At 37.6% G+C, this 22,358-nt stretch overlaps 1 protein-coding gene across 3 annotated transcripts in view; it reads left to right on the forward strand.

The window, feature by feature from the left end:
• The window catches only part of CACNA2D1 (calcium voltage-gated channel auxiliary subunit alpha2delta 1), a 483,532-nt gene that overhangs the window by 384,828 nt on the left and 76,346 nt on the right, over nt 1-22,358 (forward strand). For all 3 annotated transcript variants that reach the window (XM_081286479.1, XM_081286480.1, XM_081286478.1), the window contains exons 11-12: nt 9,467-9,625; nt 15,119-15,223. In XM_081286479.1, coding sequence (XP_081142605.1) covers nt 9,467-9,625; nt 15,119-15,223 — 264 coding nt within the window. The remainder of the gene's footprint in view (nt 1-9,466; nt 9,626-15,118; nt 15,224-22,358) is intronic.

Below are 22,358 nucleotides of genomic sequence, written 5' to 3' on the forward strand. Positions count from 1 at the left end.
GGGATATCTCTCTTGTAGGGCGGGTAGTGGCTGTGATCCTCCTCTAATCAGGGTGATCTATATACTACGCTGGTTGGTCGTAGGTCTGCCCGCCCTGCGGGCACGGGTGGCTGCTCTACTCTGCCCCCACTCCAATTGCGGTGACGTTCCTACCACGTCCTCGGATCGTTGGTCCTGATCCGGACGTGGGCAGCAGCTCTTCTCCACCCCTACTCCAATTTGTGACGTGTCTACCACGCTGGTCGGCCTCCAAGCCTGTTCCACCGGTGGGTCTCAGATCTGCCCACCCTGCGGGCCTGGGCTGCAGTTCTGCTCAACCCCCACTCCCAGTGGGGGTACCTAACTGCCTCTCCAACGGGTCTCTGGGCTCCTTCCGGATGCTGGCGGCGGCTCTGTTCAACCCCCACTCCAACCAGTGTGACGTGACTGCCTCGATGCTACTCGTCCACTACACTGGCCGGCTGCCGAGCCTGTCCTGCCAGTGGGACGCAGGACTGCCTACCTTGCAGGGTCAGACGGCAGCTCTTCACGGCCTCTACTCCAAGAGGGTTGACTTGGCTACCCTGCCGTCGGGTCGCTGGTCCTGTTCCAGGCGTGGGCGGCTACTCTCCTCGGCCCCAGCTGCAGTTGGGGTGTCGCGATACCACACCGGCGGGACCCTTAGCCTGCTCTGGGCACAGGAGGCAGCTCCACTCTGCCCTCCAGGCCCCCGCAGTACCCAGCAGGACCCGGACCAAGAAGCAGTCCCTGTAGGATCCCCAACCCTGAGCCAGAGCCGCTTCGGGAGCCAGGAGCCGGTCTCTCCGATCCCCGCCACTTTCTGCTAGGAGCAGGCTCCTCAGGGCAACCGCCGCGGGTTCCCCAAACCCAGGCCAGAGCCGCCCCGGGAGCCCAAGCCTGGCCGCACCAGACTCTCCCTGCTAGGTGCCCAAGCCTGGCCGCACCAAACTCTCCCTGCTCGGTGTACGCTCCCCTTGGAGCAGAGTCTAAGACGCACTTCCCGCGGGCTCTCCAGCTCCGGGTCAAAACTGTTCCAGGAGACAGAGTCCCGCTGCCCCTCGTCGCAAGTTTCACTTGTGGCTGGCCTCAGCTCGCAGTCCCCGCAGGCTCCGCGGCCCTGGGCTCAAGCAGCCACGAGGGCCAGAACCCAGCCTCTCCGATCCCTGCCACACTCTGCTCGGAGCAGGGTCCACAGAGGTACCCCAGCCTCAGGCCCAGGCGGCCCCCGCCCGGGCCTGGCAGCTCCAACCTCTCCCAGCTCAGTGTACGCTCAGACAGGGGCAGGGTCAAAGACACAGTCGCCGCGGGTTCCGTAGCCCCGGGCCAAGAAGGATCTCCCGCCCTGGGCCAAAGCAACCCGGGGAACTAGAATCTGGCCGCTCAAAGCCCGGCGCCCGCCTTGCCAGGGGTGAGGCCTGAAGAGTATTCTCCTCAGAGTTTCCAATCCCGAGCCTGAGCGATCTGTCTGCGCGACGCAGGCAAATACCAGCCTGGAATCACCTGTTCTGTAGTTGAATGAGCTGAGATCAGTAGAAAACAGGGATGATTGCGTCAGCTCTCCATGATGGCGGCTGCAGTTCTCCTGCGTGTTCTGACCGGTGTCGGGAAACGAACTGGACCAATTCTCTCCTGTATTTCAAAGCTGGAATTCAGCACTCAGCGCGGCTAGTGTGCCACTGGCAGGAGCCTGCAGAATCCGCTTCGCAGTAATCCCTCTCTGGTAACTCGCGGCTAATTAACTCGGGCACGTCCCAGACTCCATCCACGGGGCGGTCCGCCGACCAAGTACTGCTTCGCTCCGTGCGGAGAAATCGCCCGCTACCAAGCCCCTGCAGCCGAATCCCGCGCGCTGGAATTTTGACCTCTAGATTCTGGAGCACTTCAATTTCACTGGGGATTCCCACCAAGGTAGCCTTCAGCCATTTCACCTTGTGTTTCTCCCACACAGTGGCGCAGCGTACTGGTGTGCTGCACTCCCTTGGCCGCCATCTTCCGGTCCCAGTCTACATTATTTTTTAAAATTCACAAAGGAATGAGTTTGTAAGTTCAAACTACAAAGTAAATAACAAACTGGGAAAATAGAACTTATAGTTTACAGAATCATAAGAAAACTACTGTATGAGAAAAAGTTTCACTTCTATAGCCATCAAGGAAATCCCAGTAATATAAATATTGAGCTACCCTTTTTATCTGCAGTTTAGCAAAAATGTGTTTATAAGAGCTCAGTATGACTGGCATAGTTATACTTTACCTTGGCAGAGAATTTATGGAAATTGCTTTAGTAATAGATAAAATCCTAGTAGGTCATCTTGAATACATTCATATCCACATGGATATTACCAGCTGTTTTATTTAGGTTTTGGAATAATCATTTTGTTTTTATGTAACTTCTAGTTTCACATTTTCTATAAAAAATAAAGCAAATTTTAAATTGTTTCTAATAGAAATACTTTTATAAAACCAAGATTTTGAAGTCCGTTCACTTTTTTAATTTTCCTACACTGCCATCTGGTGGCCAATATGTAAATAGCAACTGATGTTCTGTGATTATACAAAATTCTGTTATTTAATCTTCATAATTAATATAAGCTGTTTATATAATATAAATTTGTTAAACATTATTTATTATTGTTAACTTATATAAAGAAGCTTACTAATATTTTTAATGTAAAAATATACCTATGTTCCAAAGCAAGTGCTTCTAGATTTGAATCATTTTTGCTATTCATCTGCACAGCTTAACCCTACAATTTTGCACCACATTTATTTTACATAATTAAAGCAAAGCACTAAGTCACGTTCTAAGAAATAATTTTTATATTTGCAGTTTTTCAAAAGCCGAGAAATTATGAATAAGGTCCCATTTTTTCCCCACTGAAAAAAGGCTTTCTGACTAAGCGTTGTGCAGAACAGACAATGGTGGGTCAGCCTTTTAGTCCATGGGGCAGGTGGGAATTAAAAGGCATAGTGTGTGGGTAGTTTTTTTTAATATTTATTTATTTATTTTAGTTTTCAGCGGACACAACATCTTTGTTTGTATGTGGTGCTGAGGATCGAACCTGAGCCGCACGCATGCCAGGCGAGCGCGCTACCGCTTGAGCCACATCCCCAGCCCAGTGTGTGGGTAGTTTTAATGGGCCATTTCTTTTTGCAGTTCTAAGTGGAAGGTGTCTTTGGGAATTATTTCATCCTTAATTCTTAATGATTCTAATGCAAAACTACTTGACTTTGTTTCTCCATTCAATGAAGACACACCATTACCATTCCAGACAGAGGGCCCTTTCCAGGAACTTTACCAGTTCCTGGGATTTGTGTGTATCCAAGCAATGGCAACGCTTCAGTGTGCATCCAGAAATGATGTGATGAATGCCAGGGTCCCCCTCTCAAATATTTTTGGGAATAATTTTAGCAAAAGACATCAGAACAAACCCAGATGCTGCCTTTATAAAAACAGGAGTTTGGCTGTGACAAATTGGTTTGGGCTCTAAATTACCTTATAATTGAATATCTTCTCAAGTATGATATTTAATAAGAAGGTTTTTGTGGAAGCCACAAAATGTACTGGTTATAGTAGTCTCAAACTTTCTAACTAACCTGCTTGAGGTAACATGTGTCATCCCATTAATGGCTTTTTTTTAAAGCTTGCTAAAGCTGATATTGCTTATACGAATCTTTGTCCTTAATTAGAAGTGTGATCTGGTTTTACTATTGAACATGCTGGTTTTTTTTCTTACTAAATAATTTTTTTTAAATTATGAAGTTGCATGTTATTTATCTATTACTATGTGCCAGACTCTATGATAGGTGTTATACATATCTTCATTTAACTATCTTAATAGTTTCCATTTGGACAGAAATAGAATATACAAATTTGACAATATGTTACAGATTAAAAGAAAGTTTGTCTACTTATAAGTGCATTATTTGATTATTGATCAACATTTTGTACTAGGAGCTAATTTTCTTCAACTCCCCCCTGATCCAAGGAATTTAACAGAAAATTCACAGATTCATTTGGTAAATATTTATAGCATACCTATGATGTGTTGTGTACTAAAGATGCAGTGGCAGAAGGGTATTAATTTTGGTAATATTAATTTTGGTAACCTGGGCCAATAATTCAATGGAACAGTCTAATGAAGATATACAAACACATAAGATTATAACTGTTCTGTAAGAAAGATAGGCTGAGGAGAGTTTGTGAGGCGTGATTTGGTTTAATCAGGGAAGATCATGAAAGAATTTCATTTAGGAAGAATGTTGAACTCTGTGGGATAACTGAGTGAAGAGGGGAGGAAACACTGGAAGTGAAAAAAGAGCATATGTAGTGAGGAAAAGAGCTATAGGAAGAAGGAATAAGGTCTGTGAAGGGAGAAATGAAAAAACACCACTGCTGGATTTGAACTGCAGAGTCCTCTACGACGTCTACTGCATATGTTCATGTTAACCCACACACCTTCTTCTCTAAGCATGCTGGCAGCAAGATGTTCTTGGAGGTTCTAATCCAGGAACTACATGACTGAGTCTTTGGGGATCAGAGAAAGAATCAGTGTGATATTAGTTTGAATGTTAGTTTGATGTTGGTTTCTGACACTTTTGTGTTAGCTTTTCATTCCTATGACTGAGAAAAACAAAGGAGTAAATATGTTTCAGAGGCTCATATTCGGTTGCCTCCATTGCTTTGGGCCGGAGGCAAGGCAGAACAGCACGATAAAAGAGCATGGTAGACAAAAACTGCTCACCTTATGGCAGCCAGGAAGGAGAGAGAGAAAAATGGAAGGGTTTGGGGACAAAATATAGTCCCCAAGGGCATGCCCCCAAGAGCCTACTCCCTTCTACTAGGTTCTACTTTCTACAATTTCTACCACCTTTCAGGATACCATTCAGCTAAGAATTCATCTGTGGATTAATCCACGGATGAGGTCAGAGCCTTCATGAGCCAATCACTTCCCCTAAAACCCCACTTCTGAATACTGCTATATTGGGGACCAGCCCTTCACCACATGAGTCTTGGTGAATATTCCAGATATAAACCATTACAATTTCAAAAGAAATATTTTCTTGTGATATATATACACAATAGAATATTACCTACCACAAAGGAGAATGGAATTATGGCATTTGGTGGTAAATGGATGGAACTGAAGAATATAAAGAAATAAGCCAATCCTAAAATTCCAATGCCCTAATGTACTCTCTGATTTGTGGATGCTAACCCAAAACAAGGGAGGTTGGGGGAGGGAAAAATAGAAACTGATTGGACTAGACAAAGGGTAATGAAGGGAATCGGGGAGGGGAATGGGAAAGACAGTAGAATTAATTGGTCTTAACTTCCTAGCCTTGTTTTGTATATATGACCTGGGTAACTCCACATCATGTATGACCACAAGAGTGGGAATCTAATAGAATAGGTTATATTTTGTGTATGTTTATTCTACCAAAATACATTCTACTGGCATGTACAACTACTAATAAAAAAAAATTTAAGAAATACTTTCTCATTAGTTAAACAAAACAAAAGCTCCTTAAATCTGTCCGTTCACTCACCATACTCTGTGATGCTGTATCTTTGACTTTTGCTGTAAGGTTTTTAATATCTGCATCCATGTTACCAAAAGACTGCCATTTCAGTTGGTGAAATTAAACCTGTATGTATATATTTTTTCTAAGAGCAGATGAGTCTAAAATGTCTGTAATATATTCTTATCTAATTCCGACCTTTGAAAGTTTGCCATCCCTTTCCTAGGAGAATAAGATTTGCTATAGGGAGTTATACTTTGAAAGTTAGTTATTCCTTTCTCTGCATTATTTATGAGTTTTTTTCATGAGTGCAATTGTAATATTTCTGTTATACACCACTGAATTTGTATTTAGTGAATAGAATTTACATTTAATCAGTTTGTATTAAAGTGACTTAATGAGATGCCTCACTTTTCTGTATTAAAAGCAGGTCAAGGCCAAATGAAATACTTAAGGCAATACATTATTCAGTGCTCATTTTCAGCAAAACTTGTATCTTACGATGATTCATGATTTAAGTAAACCAGTTAATAACAGTTCCTATCACTAGTACTAATAATTTTCTAAGGTCAGATGTTTCCTATTAACCTATTGGCAAACTTTTAAATTCCACCAATATAAAGGAATTCTCACACTTTTGTTTTCTAAACTGAATATCTAGAAAAAAGATTGCATCAAACTGTGAAAGCCTAGAAAAAGCAATGAAGGAGACCATAGGAATGGTCATTTGATTGATGATGTTAAGTCTTTAACATCTGCAATTATACAAAACAGCAAAATATATTGGAATTTTATTCTCATCCATCTGATGTACCTGACCGTGTGTTCAAGAAAAAAAAAAAAAAGAAAAGAAAAATGGGAAAGGCATGAATTATTTATCTGCACAGGATGTTTTACTTCCTGTTTCCTCTCCAGACCTTACATTTGCCTGAGCACCTTGCCTCTTTGTTCATTAAAGAAGACAAAAGCCACATACAGTAACTCTGACACCTTCAGGCCTCCATACCTCCTGGGCCTGCTTCCCCTCTTCTCTCTAGCAGTAAGAAAGCTGACACACGTTTTCCTGCAAGGACTTTCCTCAGTGTGCCATCTGGATCCCATCCTTCTCACCGCCTCCCCAGGTTGTTGTTCACCTCTTTTCTATTTCCTGCCATCTTTTCCTTTCTCCTCTTTTCACCATCAACCCTTTGTGTTCTAGTGACTCCCCCACTTTAAAGGAGTCTTTCCTGGACCCCAGGTTCCTCGACAGGTACCACCATGTGTGTTTCTGCTCCCCTCTGCCAAGGAGCTGTGAAGACTTGCCAGCCACAGACTGCCACTTTCTATCTGCTCTGTCCCTTCAGGAACTGTCCACCTGAGGTGCGTAAATTCAGTGGCAGTTAAGTCCTTGTCATCTCTGTCTCTGAACTATGGCTTCCTCTTGAGATTTTTCTCTTTCTTTCCCTCACATCATACTCCAAAAAAGTAAGAAAATCTAACATCTTGATTTCCCCCCTGCCTCTCTGGGAACTCACTCTTAGTTTTTTTGGATCCTTCTGCTCTATTTCACTCTAATTCACATGGCTTTAAGCCACATTTTTATGATGAAGCCTTCTACTTTATTATTATTTTTTAAAATATTAAGTCACGTCTTCCTTAAGCCTCGTGCTGTAAATGTTATTTCTTGACATCTCCACTCGTCTGTCTCACATACGTGGAAATCTCATCCAAAGTGAAACTCTGCTTCTTGTCCCTAGCCCTCAGTTATCCCTGAACTGGTCACTCTTCCAGACACCGGAGGCCGTGTCAGAAACCTGGCGGTTACTCAAGATTCTGTTCTGTTACTCATCCACATGTTGAATCCACCACCATGTCCTGTTCATTCTCAAAAATACATCTGAGTCCTTCCTTTTCTGACCATCTCCATGAATAAAAAAGCCACTAAATGTTTTCAGCTAGGTAACGACAATAGCTTCCTGTCTCTTCTCTCCTGGCAATTTTGCTCACTTTAAATCTGTTTTCCACACAGCAGCTAGGGTGATCTCTTAAAATTCTGTATTAAAATTATTTTTCATTTGACAGAGAATGAAACCTCACTTTTCAGCATTTCCTTTAGACTCCACATGATCTAGCCTCTGCCTCATTGGTCCTCAGAATGTTTCCTTAAAAGGCATCCACCCCCGCAAAATAATAATTATCTGGGCCTTTGCAATAATGTGGGCTGTTTGCTTGAAATCTTCTTTTCTCCATGTTCCACATTGGGGCATTTCTCTGGAATCACAGGAAATGCTATTTCTGAGCAGAATTTCCCTCACAGTTATTCATAATCCACATTGGAAATGCTTCCCCTGATATTGTCTCTCAGAGCACATTATTGTATTTCTCTACAGAGCTAATCAGTTATCATACTGCATTAAAAGGCAGCCTGGGAATGGTTGGAACAATAGACTCTTATTACACTGCACAATTGTCACTTTCCTCATTATTAGTCACGTGACTAAGGACAACTCAACCTCTCCTAAAGTTTCTCATGGATCAAATGATAATGTTTCTCTTGTAGGGCATTTGCAGAGGAGATGATTATTGTTTTTACAGTTTGTATTAAATTGAGTACATAGTAAATATCATGTAAGTGTTTGCTTATGGATATATGGTCCATATGAGTGTGTGCATGTGTATGCATGAATAATTTGCTTAAATCTGAAAGCACAAAACTATTTCTTGCTTTCATTCTAGGCTACTTGTAAACATTTGCATTACAAATAGCTAATGAATTTTGAGTGTACCTTATAATTAATCTCATTAATCTTCAGAGAAAAAAGAATGCTGCACTATATTTGTAAGAGTTTGTAATCACTTGTGACCCACCCATTCAAAGCACTGAATTAAATGTTCTTTGATCTGACAATACCCTTTAACATTTTGTCGAGCCAGTCCTTTGCCTTTGAGCAAGTCTGACTTTTATTCGAGTTTTGAACACATATGAAGTCTGGGCCCCAGTAGCCTAAGGAACTGACAAAACTTCGAGTTAATAAACAATGGGAGTTTTTCATCATCTTATCCTGGAGTGTGCAGTACTCCTATTGTTCTCATCCTTTTGGAAATACCCAGTGAACTATGTGAATCCACTTTATAGAATTGTGAAATTACTTTGTTGCTTATTTGTAACTTTTCAGTTTGGAGCAGGTATCATGGGAGAGTTTAAATTCTGTCCTCTCACAGCCTCTTATTGCTGAGAGCTTTGTCACTCAGAGCAATCACTATGTGCAGTAATCGACTTGCCCTACACTTACCTCCACAATCCCTGTGTTCTTTATTTTTATCATCTAGAGAGTGGCATTTGTAAAAGGCTACCAGTTGATCTTGGTTCATATTACCTTTTGGTTTGAGCTAACATAGACTCCACTTTCACATTTCAAAACTGCTATCCTCCCCTGTCATCCAGTGTCCTCTTTTTTTTAACCAACCATTTCTGACAAGAGGCAATTAAAAATCCTTACCTTCCCCTGCATCCTGGGCAGGTATCTCATATCAATTTTTATTTATTTATTTTTATGTGGTGCTGAGGATCGAACCCAGGGCCTTGCAGTGCGAGGCGAGTGCTCTACCACTGAGCCATAACCCCAGCCCTCATATCAGTTTTTAATGTGGAATTCATATCATTGTTTTTCTTTTGTCTATATGATCCTCAGATTTGGGGACTGGAAGGGACCTCACATAACTCAAATTTATAAACAGGGAAACCAAGATTAGGAAGGTGACTGGCTCAGGGTTAACAGTGTAAGTTGGAGGCTTAAATGGAAGCTGCCATTTTATCTTTGGCCTTTTGTTACTTAGACACTCTTCCTTTTGAAAGAGATAGATAGCAATGCAGTGAGGTCGAGATGGGTAAAACAAATTTGTTGAAAATTGTATGTTTGATCTTCATGTTCATTTATGCATTTTCTTTTTTTTAAATTTTTTGCAGTTCAACAGCAATGCTCAGGATGTAAGCTGTTTCCAGCACCTTGTTCAAGCAAATGTAAGAAATAAGAAAGTGTTAAAAGATGCCGTGAATAACATCACAGCAAAAGGAATAACTGATTATAAGAAAGGCTTTAGTTTTGCTTTTGAACAACTGCTTAATGTAAGTAGCAATACTATGCCTTTTTTTCCTGTGATTGAATTGTTATATCTGAATCTCATTATCTTGAGATCTACTGTCTTTAAGGTTTCTTAATAGTGCTGTTTTTACTTGTTTAGAAACCAGATGTACCAGATGGACACAAACTACCGATATATCCAGGCAGTAGAAATCTTTGAACTACTTTTTTTTTAAAAGAGAGAGTGATAGAGACAGAGAGAGAGAGAGAGAATTTTTTAATATTTATTTTTTAGTTTTCGGTGGACACAACATCTTTGTGTGTATGTGGTGCTGAGGATCGAACCCGGGCCGCACACATGCCAGGCGAGTGTGCTACCGCTTGAGCCACATCCCCAGCCCCAAGAATCCAAAATTCAAAAGCTGTATACCCTACCAATCTTCTTTTTCCTTTAAATCATTTTCCCCAAAATTCTGTTATAAAAAAAATCATTTGTAAGCTAATATTTTGATTTTATTTTGTATAAGCATGTGAAAATGGGTTGACTTATGTAGACTGACATTTTTTTTCTTATCTCAATTGCTACACTATTTATTTGGATACTTGTAGTATCGATCATCAATGGTTACTAAAAATATTTTAGTTTTGACTATCTCGTCTGTATATTTAGGTTTCTTGTTCCTAAATGAACACAAAGGTCCAAATGATAGACCTTAAGATGAACAGAAAGACAAGTCTTGTTTCAGGAATTCCTTCTCAGCAAAGATTCCTGTGCATCACCTTTGGAGGTCTGCACGTAGACTGGCAGACCCTGGCATGCTGCCTGCCCCATGGTATAGCAGGCAGCTCACTCTGTGGACAAGTATCTTCAAATGGCCATGTCCTCTATTTCATGCTGTGTTACTTGATTTTTGCATCCCTCATGAGGAAGTATTATTACAAAGGTTGAAAAATGGGGACCTGTCTTCCCTGTACTTTAGTTTCCTCACTTACACAAGTGGGGGTCACCACAGCTTACTTGTGAGAGGGCTGTGGAGAGGATGGTCCAGAGAACACAGCACATAGCACACCACCTGCAAGTGATGGCTATCAGGTGGGTTTGGGGCTCATGATCATCATTATTACTATAATTGATGATTAGCCTGGGGCTGTTATAGTCAGCTCATCCTTCCTGTCATATTTGCCAAATCACTGAATAAATCAACCTTCACCTATAGTCTTTTCTGAAAATCTGACTTCGTTGTTCTCTGAGTGAATAGTCTAAACAGTGTTTGAGATCCATTCATTTCTTCTCTCTGCCAATATTTATTGAGTACCTTTCAATTTCCTATCATAGTGCCAGGGTTAGAATTATAGGAAGAAAGATCATCTGCTTTCAAGAAGGTCTAGTCTAATGCACTGGATCATCATTCACATTTTGATGGGGAAAGTGCCCTTGCGTGGCGTTCTTCATGTTTGCTGAAGCAGCACAGAGGAGAGGCAGCTTCTTTACTCCAAGGAAGTTAAGAAAGGGTAGCATTTCCTTGAAAATGGAATTTTGAACTCTGAGTAGAATCTAGGAAGGTAGATGAGAGAGGGAAAATCATCTTAAGATAAAAACAAGACAGTGTGGGTAAAACAGAGAGATGAGACAACATGATGACATAATTAAAATATTGCAGCTGGTTCGGCGTGGCTGGACTGTCAGCAGTTTGAGAGCAGTGATAGAAATGGAAAGGCTGTGAGATATCAGTGAAGAGAGTAAGAGCAAACTAAAAGCTCAGAGCATGAGAAGGGTATGGTGAGGGGTGTTCTATAAGGAAGCGTTACATACATCCTGGGTGGGAGTACAGGTGAAAAGGAGGTGGGTGTAATTGATGGATGGCACAGGAGGGGTTGCTGAGAGTAGAAGGGGACTTAGATGACACCAAGTTCTCTGAACTGGACTGCGAGGCAGATGGTGTCACAGGAAACTGATGGGGAAATATGGGGTAGAAATAACTCAGTTCAGATATGTAAAATTTGAGGTCAAGTTTTATTTATTTAACAGACCCTGTTAGATAAGCAGTAAGGAGACAGGAAAATAAAGATGTTTAACATTGCCATTTTTAGTAGAAATTATCTTTAGTGAAATGACTATGCTTATTAAATAGTATATGTTCATGAAGTATATCAATACTTCAAAATTCAAATGTAATGTATCATTAGATTGCGATATATTTGTCCTCAAGTAAAGGAATATAAATTCTCTTTTTTAGTAAGAGTTTTTTTTTTTATTCTTTTATCTTGAGTAAATAGTAGAGTTTTCTAAATCTTGGTGTTTGAATTATTCTTATTATTGACAGTTGGCCTCACATCACTCGCTCCTGTCTGGGTTTCAAAGAAACCTAAAGAAGGGTTCAGAGACAGCCTCACTGGAGGCCGCCTTAACCCCATGTTCATTCCTAGTGGAGGACAAAACCTGAAAACTCCTATGGCCCCTCTCCCTGCCTTCACTAAAGTTGTAAATGATTTTTAATATGGTGTCTATGCCTCATGTGTTTTTTTTCCACATATCCCACATGTATTGAAATTTTTTGTTTAAATAATTTTCTCAAATATTATGGCTCACTTTATTAAGTTGAGGCATGTTTAGTCATTTCCTTCAAACACTTATGTTCTTATTATGCTATTTAATTCTGTTTTTTTTTTCTTAGTCCTTTCCATTTTACCTTTAAAATCACAGAAGCAACTATCAAATTAGAATCAGGCATGTTGTTAAGTACAACAATAAACATTAACTGCATTACTCTTCAGTTATAATTTCATCAAGTCTTATCATTTTTCAAGTTTTTGTTGAATGTTTATTTGATAGATGTTGTGCTATGTGCTGGCCATGTAGGGAAAGAACAGAGTTTGTTTAACGTTATCACATTAAAGTGTATTATCAATGCCATTAATTATAAATTTATTGAAATAATCAAATTTTTGCTCAGTTTGTTCAAAGTAATGTTAATTATTATGACTATATGATTTTTACATAATTGCAAACCCATGGAAAATTTGCTATTATACACATTAATCCTACCACAAATCCTGAGGCAGTTACTCCTAGGAAAATTCATGTTGAAATCAAAAGATTTCTTGATCTTTCCTACATTCTCCCATTTTTTGTATGCCCTGATATCTATCTATACTAGGAAGAGAGTCATACTCAAATATACAAACACATTGACAAATGTATTCATTAATATTAATTATACCTCCAGTGCTTCAAAAAGTGAAAGTATGACCTATGGTAAAACTTTATTTACTGTATCGCTTTTATAAAATAGTCCTTGTGCATATTATTTTGACCATTTTATACATGCAGATAAAAAGATGAAATAGAGAAATTAATTTAGCTAAGGGATTTTTAGGCATCTTTTACACACACACACACACACACACACACACATTATTTTATATTGTACTAGGAATTGAACCCATAAGTGCTATATCCCCATTGAGACACAATCTCACTCAGCTGTTTAGGGTTCACTAAATTGCTGAGGCTGGCCTTGAACTTGTAATTCTCCTTATCTTAGCCTCTGGAGTTGCTGGGATTACAGGCACATGCCACTGTGCCCAGCTCATAAACATATTTTTAAGATAAAATATGTAAAGCTCTGTATAATCAAATTTGCAGATAAGTTATCTTCAAAAGATAAGAACCTACACTTGTAATTCTACAGATTGAGGACACTGAAGCAGGGGATCTCAAGTCCCAGGCTTGCACCAGCAACTTAGTGAGACCCTGTCTCAAAAAATAAAAATGGGGGGCTGAGAATGTGGCTCAAGCTGTAGCGCGCTCGCTTGGCATGCGTGCAGCCCGGGTTCGATCCTCAGCACCACATACAAACAAAGATGTTGTATCCGCCGATAACTAAAAAATAAATATTAAAAAAAAATTTAAAAAATAAATAAAAATGGACTTCGAAATGTAGCTCAGTGTAGGAGTGCTCTGAGTTTAATTCCCAGTACAAAAAGAAAGAAAAGAGAAGAATGTTATAAATGAGTTAATCAATACTTATGTTTTCACAATGCTTCATTAAGAGCTTTTACTGCCAAAGTCCTAATAACCTAGTCAATGAATGAGGAGAGATTGTATGAAACATGATCTTTTCACCAATAGAGAAAAATATTAGCTTCATTAATTTTCACATCAGAAAATGAGATTTATCTTGACTGAAAAGTAAGATAAGAATGTAGACCTTAATAAGCTTGGACACTAAGGAGAATTAATGATTTTTTAAAGCATTAGTCATTTGAAGTTCAGGGTTGTGCAGTCCAACACAGTAACTATCATCACATGAGGTTGTTGGGCAGTTGGAAGGTAGTTGATTTGAATGGACATGTGTAGAAGTGTAAAATACACAACAATATTCAGAGACTGATGCTGCTGAAAATAAAGCATATTACATTGATTTCATTTTGAATTGGCAATATTTCAGATGACTAAATAAATCATATTATTAGAATTAATTTCATATGTTTTGTATTTACTGTCCTTGAGATGGCTATAAGAAAATTTGAAATTACATATTAGGCTTATATTGCTTTTCCTTTGAATAGCACTGAGCTAGAGGGTTGACATCTTCAAAAAATTTGAGCATGTATAAATTAGTGTGATTTTTTTTCTGCATTTGAGGATATACATTTCACAGCAGCAGAAAGCTATGATGATAATGTCATACATCAAGAAATCCACCTTTCTGAATTAATTGCTCAACTTAATGGCCCTTTAGTACTAGTTCATTGTTCTCCTGTGTCAACTCCTTTGGAGACCTTAAAGATTAAGAGGACTTATCACTGGAATTGAATCTTTCAGGAGTAGCATATGCAGGCAAGGTTGAGAGAAGAGAGAAAAAAATACCCTGGGAATATCTCAGCATTTACAAGGGAATAGAAGAGTGTTATATGTTAGAGGGAGTTTGTCCTTTGGAAATGTAATTAAAAAAATAGAATGAGGAGGGAAGAAGGAAGAATTATGCAGAAATAGATTGCAATTACACTGAAAAGGTTTTCATATTTTAATATTACTTCCTTGTTTCTGCTATAAAATTGTAGGGTCATAAAATTAACATGTGCATTTATTAACTTAAAGTCCATCTACTAATCAGTCGCTGAGGGATTATTAAGAGCCAGATATTCTTGCAGACAAAGAAACAACATTGAATGAAAAAAAATGTCCTGATTTTATAGAGTGTACATTCTATTGGGAGAATCCACCAATAAGCACACAAATAAATAAAATATATAGTATCTGTAAAAGAATATAAAATGATATCAAGAGGAATATAGTCTAGGAGGGAGCTTGCAAATTAATACAGGAAAGTCTCACAGATGGGGTAACATCTGATCCAAGATGTGGAAGAAGTGAGGTAGTGACATCTGCCTGGCCCAAGAACAGGTTTTTAGAATCTATTTACTGAGCAGACATTTCCCTCATTACTAGCAGTCTCTGCACGCTCTTTCCGTATTGGTTTATTTTCCATGTCCTTCATTATCAACAATGGGCAATTGTTTTGTTTTAACAGTATAATGTTTCCAGAGCCAACTGCAATAAGATTATCATGTTGTTCACGGATGGAGGAGAAGAGAGAGCCCAGGAGATATTTGCCAAATACAATAAAGATAAAAAAGTGAGTGTAATTATATAATATTTTTATTTTAATGTTTAGGTGGTTGTTAAAAGAGATAGTGGTAATCGTAGTAAGGTGAAACTTTTTGTTTGAAAACATTTAGTCCCAACTGTAAAGTAACATGAACTATGGGTTGTGAAATATAATATTTTCATAAGACACACAAGTGGTATCTGACTAATATGTTAGTAAAATAATTTGGACTTATTGCTCCTATTTGATTCTTATGCATCAATTTTATTTTATTATTTTTCATTTTTTTAAATCTATATATGTCAGCAGAATACATTACAATTCATATTATACATATATAGCACATTTTTTCATATCTCTGGTTGTACACAAAGTATATTCACACCAATTCAGGTCTTCATACATGTACTTTGGATAATAATGATCATCACATTCTACCATCATTTCTAACCCCATGCCCCTCCTTTCCCCTCCAACCCCTCTGTGCTATCTAGAATTCCTCCATTCCTCTCATGCTCCCTCACCCTACTCCACCATGAGTCAGCCTCCTTATATCAGAGAAAACATTTGGCATTTGTTTTTTTTGGGATTGGCTAACTTCACTTAGCATTATCTTCTCTAACTCCTTCCATTTACCTTCAAATGCCATGATTTTATTCTCTTTTATTGCTGAGTAATATTCCATTGTGTGTGTGTGTGTAATTAATATATATATATATATATATCTCACATTTTTTAATCCATTCATCTATTGAAGGGCATCTAGGTTGGTTCCACAGTTTAGCTATTGTGAATTGTGCTGCTATAAACATTGATGTGGCTGTGTCCCTGTAGTATGCTGTTTTTAAGTCCTTTGGGTACAGACTGAGGAGAGGAATAGCTGGGTCAAATGATACTTCCATTCCCAATTTTCCAAGAAATCTTTATACTGCTTTCCATATTGGCTGCACCAATTTGCAGTTCCACCAGCAGTGTATGAGTGTGCCTTTTTCCCCACATCCTTGCCACCACTTATTGTTGTTTGTCTTCATAATAGCTGCCATTCTGACTAGAGTGGTTTTGATTTGCATTTCTCTAATTGCTAGCAATGATGAACATTTTTCCATATATTTGTTGATTGGTTGTATATCATCTTCTGGGGAGTGTCTGTTCAAGTCCTTGGCCTATTGACTAATTGGGTTATTATATTTTTTGGTGTTTAACTTTTTGATTTTTTATATACCCTTGAGATTAGTGCTCTATCTTATGTGTAAGGTGTAAAGATTTTCTCCCAAGATGTAGGCACTCTGTTCACCTCACGGATTTTTTCTTTTGCTGAGAAGAAACTCTTTAGTTTGATTCCATCCTATTTATTGATTCTTGATTTTAATTCATGTGCCACAGGAGTCTTATTAAGGAAGTTGGGGCCTATTCCCACATGATGGAGATTAGGGCCTACTTTTTCTTCTATTAGACACAAGGTCTCTGGTTGTATTCTTAAGTCCTTGATTCATTTTGAGTTTTGTGCATGGTGAGAGATAGGGATTTAATTTCCTTTTGTTGCATATGGATTTCCAGTTTTTTCAGCACCGTTTGTTGAAGAGACTGTCTTTTCTCTAATGCATGTTTTTGGCACCTTTGTCTAGTATGAGACAATTGTGATATTGTGGATTAGTCTCTGTGTCCTCTATTCTGTACCATTGCTCTTACCAGTCTGTTTTGGTGCCAATACCATGCTGTTTTTGTTATTATTGCTCTGTAGTATAGTTTAAGGTCTGGTATAGTGATGCCATCTGCTTCACTCTTCTTGCTAAGGATTGCTTTAGCTATTTTGGGTCTCTTATTTTTCCAGATGAATTTCATGATTGCTGTTTCTATTTCTATGAGGAATGTCATTGGAATTTAGATCAGAATTGCATTAAATCTGTATAGTGCTTTTGGAAGTATGGTCATTTTGTTAAGATTAATTCTTCCTATCCAAGAGCAAGTAGATCTTTCCATCTGCTAAGGTCTTCTTTGATTTCTTTCTTCAGAGTTCTGTAATTTTCGTTATATAAATCATTCACCTCTTTTGTTAAGTTGATTCCCAAGTATTTTATTTATTTTTGAGGCTATTTTAATGAGGATAGTTTTCCTCATTTCCCTTTCTGAGGATTTATCACTGATATACAGAAATGCCTTTGATTTATGGGTGTTAGTTTTATACCTTGCTACTTTGCTGAATTCATTTACTAGTTAGAAGTTTTCTGGTGGAATTTTTAGAGTCTTCTAGGTATAGAATCACATCATCAGCAAATAGTGCCAATTTGAGTTTCTCTTTTCCTATGTGTATCCCTTTAGTTTCAAGAACTATTGAAGTCATGAAAGAGGTCATCCCTTTCTTGTTCCAGTTTTTAGAGGGAATGCCTTCAATTTTTCTCCATTTAGAATGATGTTGGCCTTTATACATCAATTTTAAATAGGAAAATGTTATACAAAGAGAGAAATCAGAAGAGAATGGAGAAACAGCAACAATTTAAGCTTTTCCTGGGTAAAAGTATTATATCATTTAATTATAAAACACGGTAGTGATACTTAACTTTCCTAAAACACTTCAAAGACAGTTCATATATGTGCCCCCCCCCACCGCTGCAAGAAAAATGCATCTGATTTTAAAACTGTTGCATTTTAGGGAAAGATTTAAGGTCAATCCTTTTATAGGCATAATATTTTAAGATATTGTGATACCAATAAGTAATGAAGATAAGTGTTTTGTAATTGGAATATATTTATTTCAGTGTTTGTTTTGCTACAAGAGGAAAGCATTGTAGCAAGAGGGATCTAGTTGAACCTGTTGACACAGTGATCAACTTCCATCAAAACTTATCTTTTCTAACAATCCCTTATCAGTTTATGTCACTTTTCTCATCATACACGTTTTGTAATTAGACAATCATTCTCAACCTTTTTCAAAAGGCTGTAAATCCATAAAATATGGTTATGTGTTATTTATGTGTTAAAATATAATTTTTATGTGTTAAAAAGATTGGAATATGAATTAATATACTCAGATGTTTAACAGATAAAATGTTGTGTGTGATGGGATATAGTTCTGATGAAAAAATTTTTAACACTTTGAAACACTCTGTGCTTTTGAGCCTATGTTCATTTGAAAGTGATCAAAGAATTGAAATCATACACGAGTGAAGCTACAGTTCAATAGCAGGAGAAAATTGTTTCTGTTTGCAGGATGGCATGATTTTATATATGGAAAAGTTTAAAGACTCAAAAATATACAGGAAAAAACCTGATAGAACTATTAAATTCAGTTAAGTTGCAGGATGCAAAATCAACATACAAATGTTAGTTGGGTTTCTGTACTCTAGTGATGAACTATCTGAAACAGAAATTGTGGAAACTATGAAGAAATTAAAGAAGTCATAGAAATTGAAAAGCATCCCATGTTCGTGGATTAGAAAACTCAATATTGCCAGGCATGATGGTGTATGCCTTTAATCCCAGCAATTCAGGAGGCTGAGGGAGGATGATCCTGAGTTCAAAGCCAGCCCCAGCAGATTAATGAGCAACTCAGAGAGACTCTGTCTCTAAAGAAGATGTTAAAAAAGGGTCTGGGGATGTGGTTCAGTGGTTACTACCTCAATATTGTTAAAATGCTCATAGTACTGAAAGTTAGCTCCAGGTTCAATGCATTCTTTGTCAGAATCCCAATGCCATTTTTTTTATTTTTTTAGAGAAATAGAGAAAAGCAATTCTATGATTCCTGTGGAACCACAGAAGACCATAAATCACCAGCTCAGTCTTAGACCAAAGAACAAAGCTGGAGGCTTCCCACTTCCTGATATAGTGCAAACTACAGTCACTACAACAGAATATTACTAGCCTAAGGACAGACAGATAGATGGAACAGAATAGAGTGCCCAGAAGTAAAGTTCATGACTATATGGTCAACTGATTTTTGACAACACTGTCAGAAATACACATGAGGAAATGTTTGTTGTCTCTTTAATAAATATTGGGGAAGCTATATAACCAAAAGCAAAAAAATAAAGTTCAATCCTTATCTAACACCATACTGAAAATTCAACCCCAAATGGATTAAAGACATATAGGTATATCTTAAATGGATATGGTGATTTAATAAGTATGACAATAAAATCCAGGCAATAAAATCAAAATTAAACATGAAACTCTATCAGTGCTTCTGCACAGCAAAAGAAACAATTAATAGAGTAAAAACCTGACCTACAGAGTGAGAGAATATTTGAAAATCCTTTGTCTTATAAGAGGTTAATATATAAAATATATATGGAATTCCTAATACTCAGTAACAAAACAAAACAAAAATAAAAATAATAGCTCCATTGAAAAAAATGGACTAAGAACTTCAATTAGACATTTCTTCAAGGAAGATCTACAAGTTACCCACAAATCTATTAAGAAACTGCCAATGTTATTGGTCATCAGGGTTGATCAAACTCACAATGAGATATCATCTCACATCTATTATGATAATAGTTATCAAAGAAACAAAAAGACAACAGTATTGGAAAAGTTGTAGAGAAATTGAATCCTTTGTATGATGCTGAAGAAAAGAGAACACGATTAGCCACTGTGAAAAACAATCAGAAGTTTCCCAAAGAATTAAAAATAGAACTACTAAATCACCAAGGCATGTGATTTCTTGGAATGTATAGACAAGAATTGAAATTATGGTCTTTAAGAACACTTCTGTGTTCATTGCAGCACTATTCAGTATAGTTCAGTTGGGGAAATACCCTAACCATTTATTGCCAGTTAAATGGGTAAAGAAAATTTGTGTGTATGTGTGTGTGTGTGTGTGTGTGTGTGTGTGTGTGTGTGTGGTGTGGTGTGTGTGTGTGTATGTATTATTTAGCCTTAACACAGAATTAAATTCTATGCGATGATAGAGTTAAATTTTGAAGATATTATGCTAAGTAAAGTAAACCATTGATAAAGAGACAAATATTCTATTTTTTCACTTACATGAGATATCTAAAGTAGTCAAATTCATACCATCAAAGAGTGGAATGCTAGTTGCCAGGGGCTGAGGAGAGGGGAAGAAAGGATGTTTCTAATCAATAAGTATAAATTTACAGTAAAGCAAGATGAATAAGCTCCAGAGATCTTTTGTGCAACATTGTATTCAAAATAAAATAATGTATTATATGCTTAAAAATGCTAAAAGGGTAGGTCTTATGTATTCTTACCATAATAAGATAAAAATTTTAAAAATATATACAAATTATAGTCATAGAACGATGTGAGCCAGGTCCAGTGGTGCACATCTGCAATCCCAGCAACTCACGAGGATGAGGCAGATGGATTGTGACTTCAAAGCCAGCCTCAGCAATATAGGGAGGCCACAAGAATTTAGCAAGACTTGTTTCAAAATAAAATATAAAAAAAAATGTCTGGGTATGTTGCTAAGTGGATAGGTGCCCCTGGATTCAATCCCTGGCACACACACACACAAAAAAGTCACATGTATTTTCATAAAATCTGAAAACTACTGTCTGAATTCTACTTTTCCCCAAGTCTCTCCTTTCGCATTCATTCAGCTGTTGAATGATTCATTTACATTCATTTTTCATCCAGATGAATCAAATATCTTCCAGAGCAACCAAGGGAGGTGTGATGAGGTTTATCTGAAAAACTGCTGAATGAGCCTGTAGATACATAGCAAAATTTAATGAAGCCAAAAGTTTCAAGAATTAGAACAAAATGTTTGGGTTCTTATGTGGAATGCACTGCTCTTGGGAATTAATCTACCTGATTATAGATAGGTGCAGCTTTAAATCTGAATCCATGTTAATCTCTTCACACAGCTGTTCCAAATTAAAGCACATTCACTTTCTAATCTTTACCTGCAACAGTACCATTTCTCAGGGCTCAACCATGTGTACAAGACCTCCTCAAAAATGGTGCCAAAACCAAAATGAATTCTATCATAAAGTCCAAACAAATGAAAAAGAAAAGTAAAACCAGACACAGAGTTGAAAGATAATTCCCAGGACTAGCAAAATTAAATATATTTGATTTTCCGTATACTCACAAAGAGGTTGCTTAGCAATACACACTTAAGATTACCTGTCCAGCTAGGAAATAGTTCTTTGGCTCTTAATTTTCAATTCATGAAAAAAGAGGCATTTAAAATTAACAAAAAGAGAATTTCAAAATACCTAGTAAACTGAGTAAGAAGAACAAATGGGAAAAAAGCCATGTGATAGATGTGCAATAATTTTCAAAATAAAGATTGCATAGCTAAAGTTATAACTAACAATGTGTATTGTCATTAACTCATTTGATTTTAAAGAATTTTTTAAATTATGAGAAAATCTTTCCTGTATTACTTCCAAATAAAAAGAGAAATATCCTACAGTCTATAAAAGTCTAATCCAAGTTCCAAATGGCTGCATACCATAGTCAGAGTGAACATTAACACTTTTTCAACAGACAGTAAGAAAAACAACTCACAGGAAATAATTCATTGCATCCTCTGCTAGTTCTCTGCCTGACTTTTGCATCAGGCAAAAATGAAGTCTTAGAAAGGAATGATGAAACATGATAATGAAGGTCATGTAACATGTAAAGTAGTTAATATTATTTAACAAATGTATTGCATCTAAGAACTTTCATTTCAGATATTTTCACAATTTCAACAGTTTCTGAGATTTTTGGCTTTAGAATAGATGCTCTACCCTTACTTATAAAAATAATATGTATTGGCTTTCCTGAAGTCACTGTAGAGCTGAGAACAATGCAGCTGACCCTCATAGTGGAGAGGCTATCAATTTAAAGGCATATTTAGTGCACATTTATATGCATGTGTGTGTGTCCTTGTTTGTTGACAGCATTTGTTTATATTTTTTTTCTTTTAAAATTTATGTTGAAAACTCTTTCCTCACTCTGATACATTTTAATAATATTACATTCTTGTATTTCAAAGACTTCTTAATTTAGTATCTAAAGCAAATCTTAGGCACAGTGAACTTACCTTAGGCACAAAGAAAACGAATGATAAATTTAGAGTGCAGAAAGTACAAATTTTAGGCAAAATTATATCATCTTGACATGGGATAGCCATTGTTTGTGTTACAAAATTTTCAGTAGAGGTGATCTGTCCTGCTGTTTCTATGCTGCCTTCTCTTCTCATCAAGAACTG

This window comes from Spermophilus citellus, assembly GCF_964194105.1.
Source record: "Spermophilus citellus genome assembly, chromosome: 3".
NCBI lineage: Eukaryota > Metazoa > Chordata > Mammalia > Rodentia > Sciuridae > Spermophilus > Spermophilus citellus.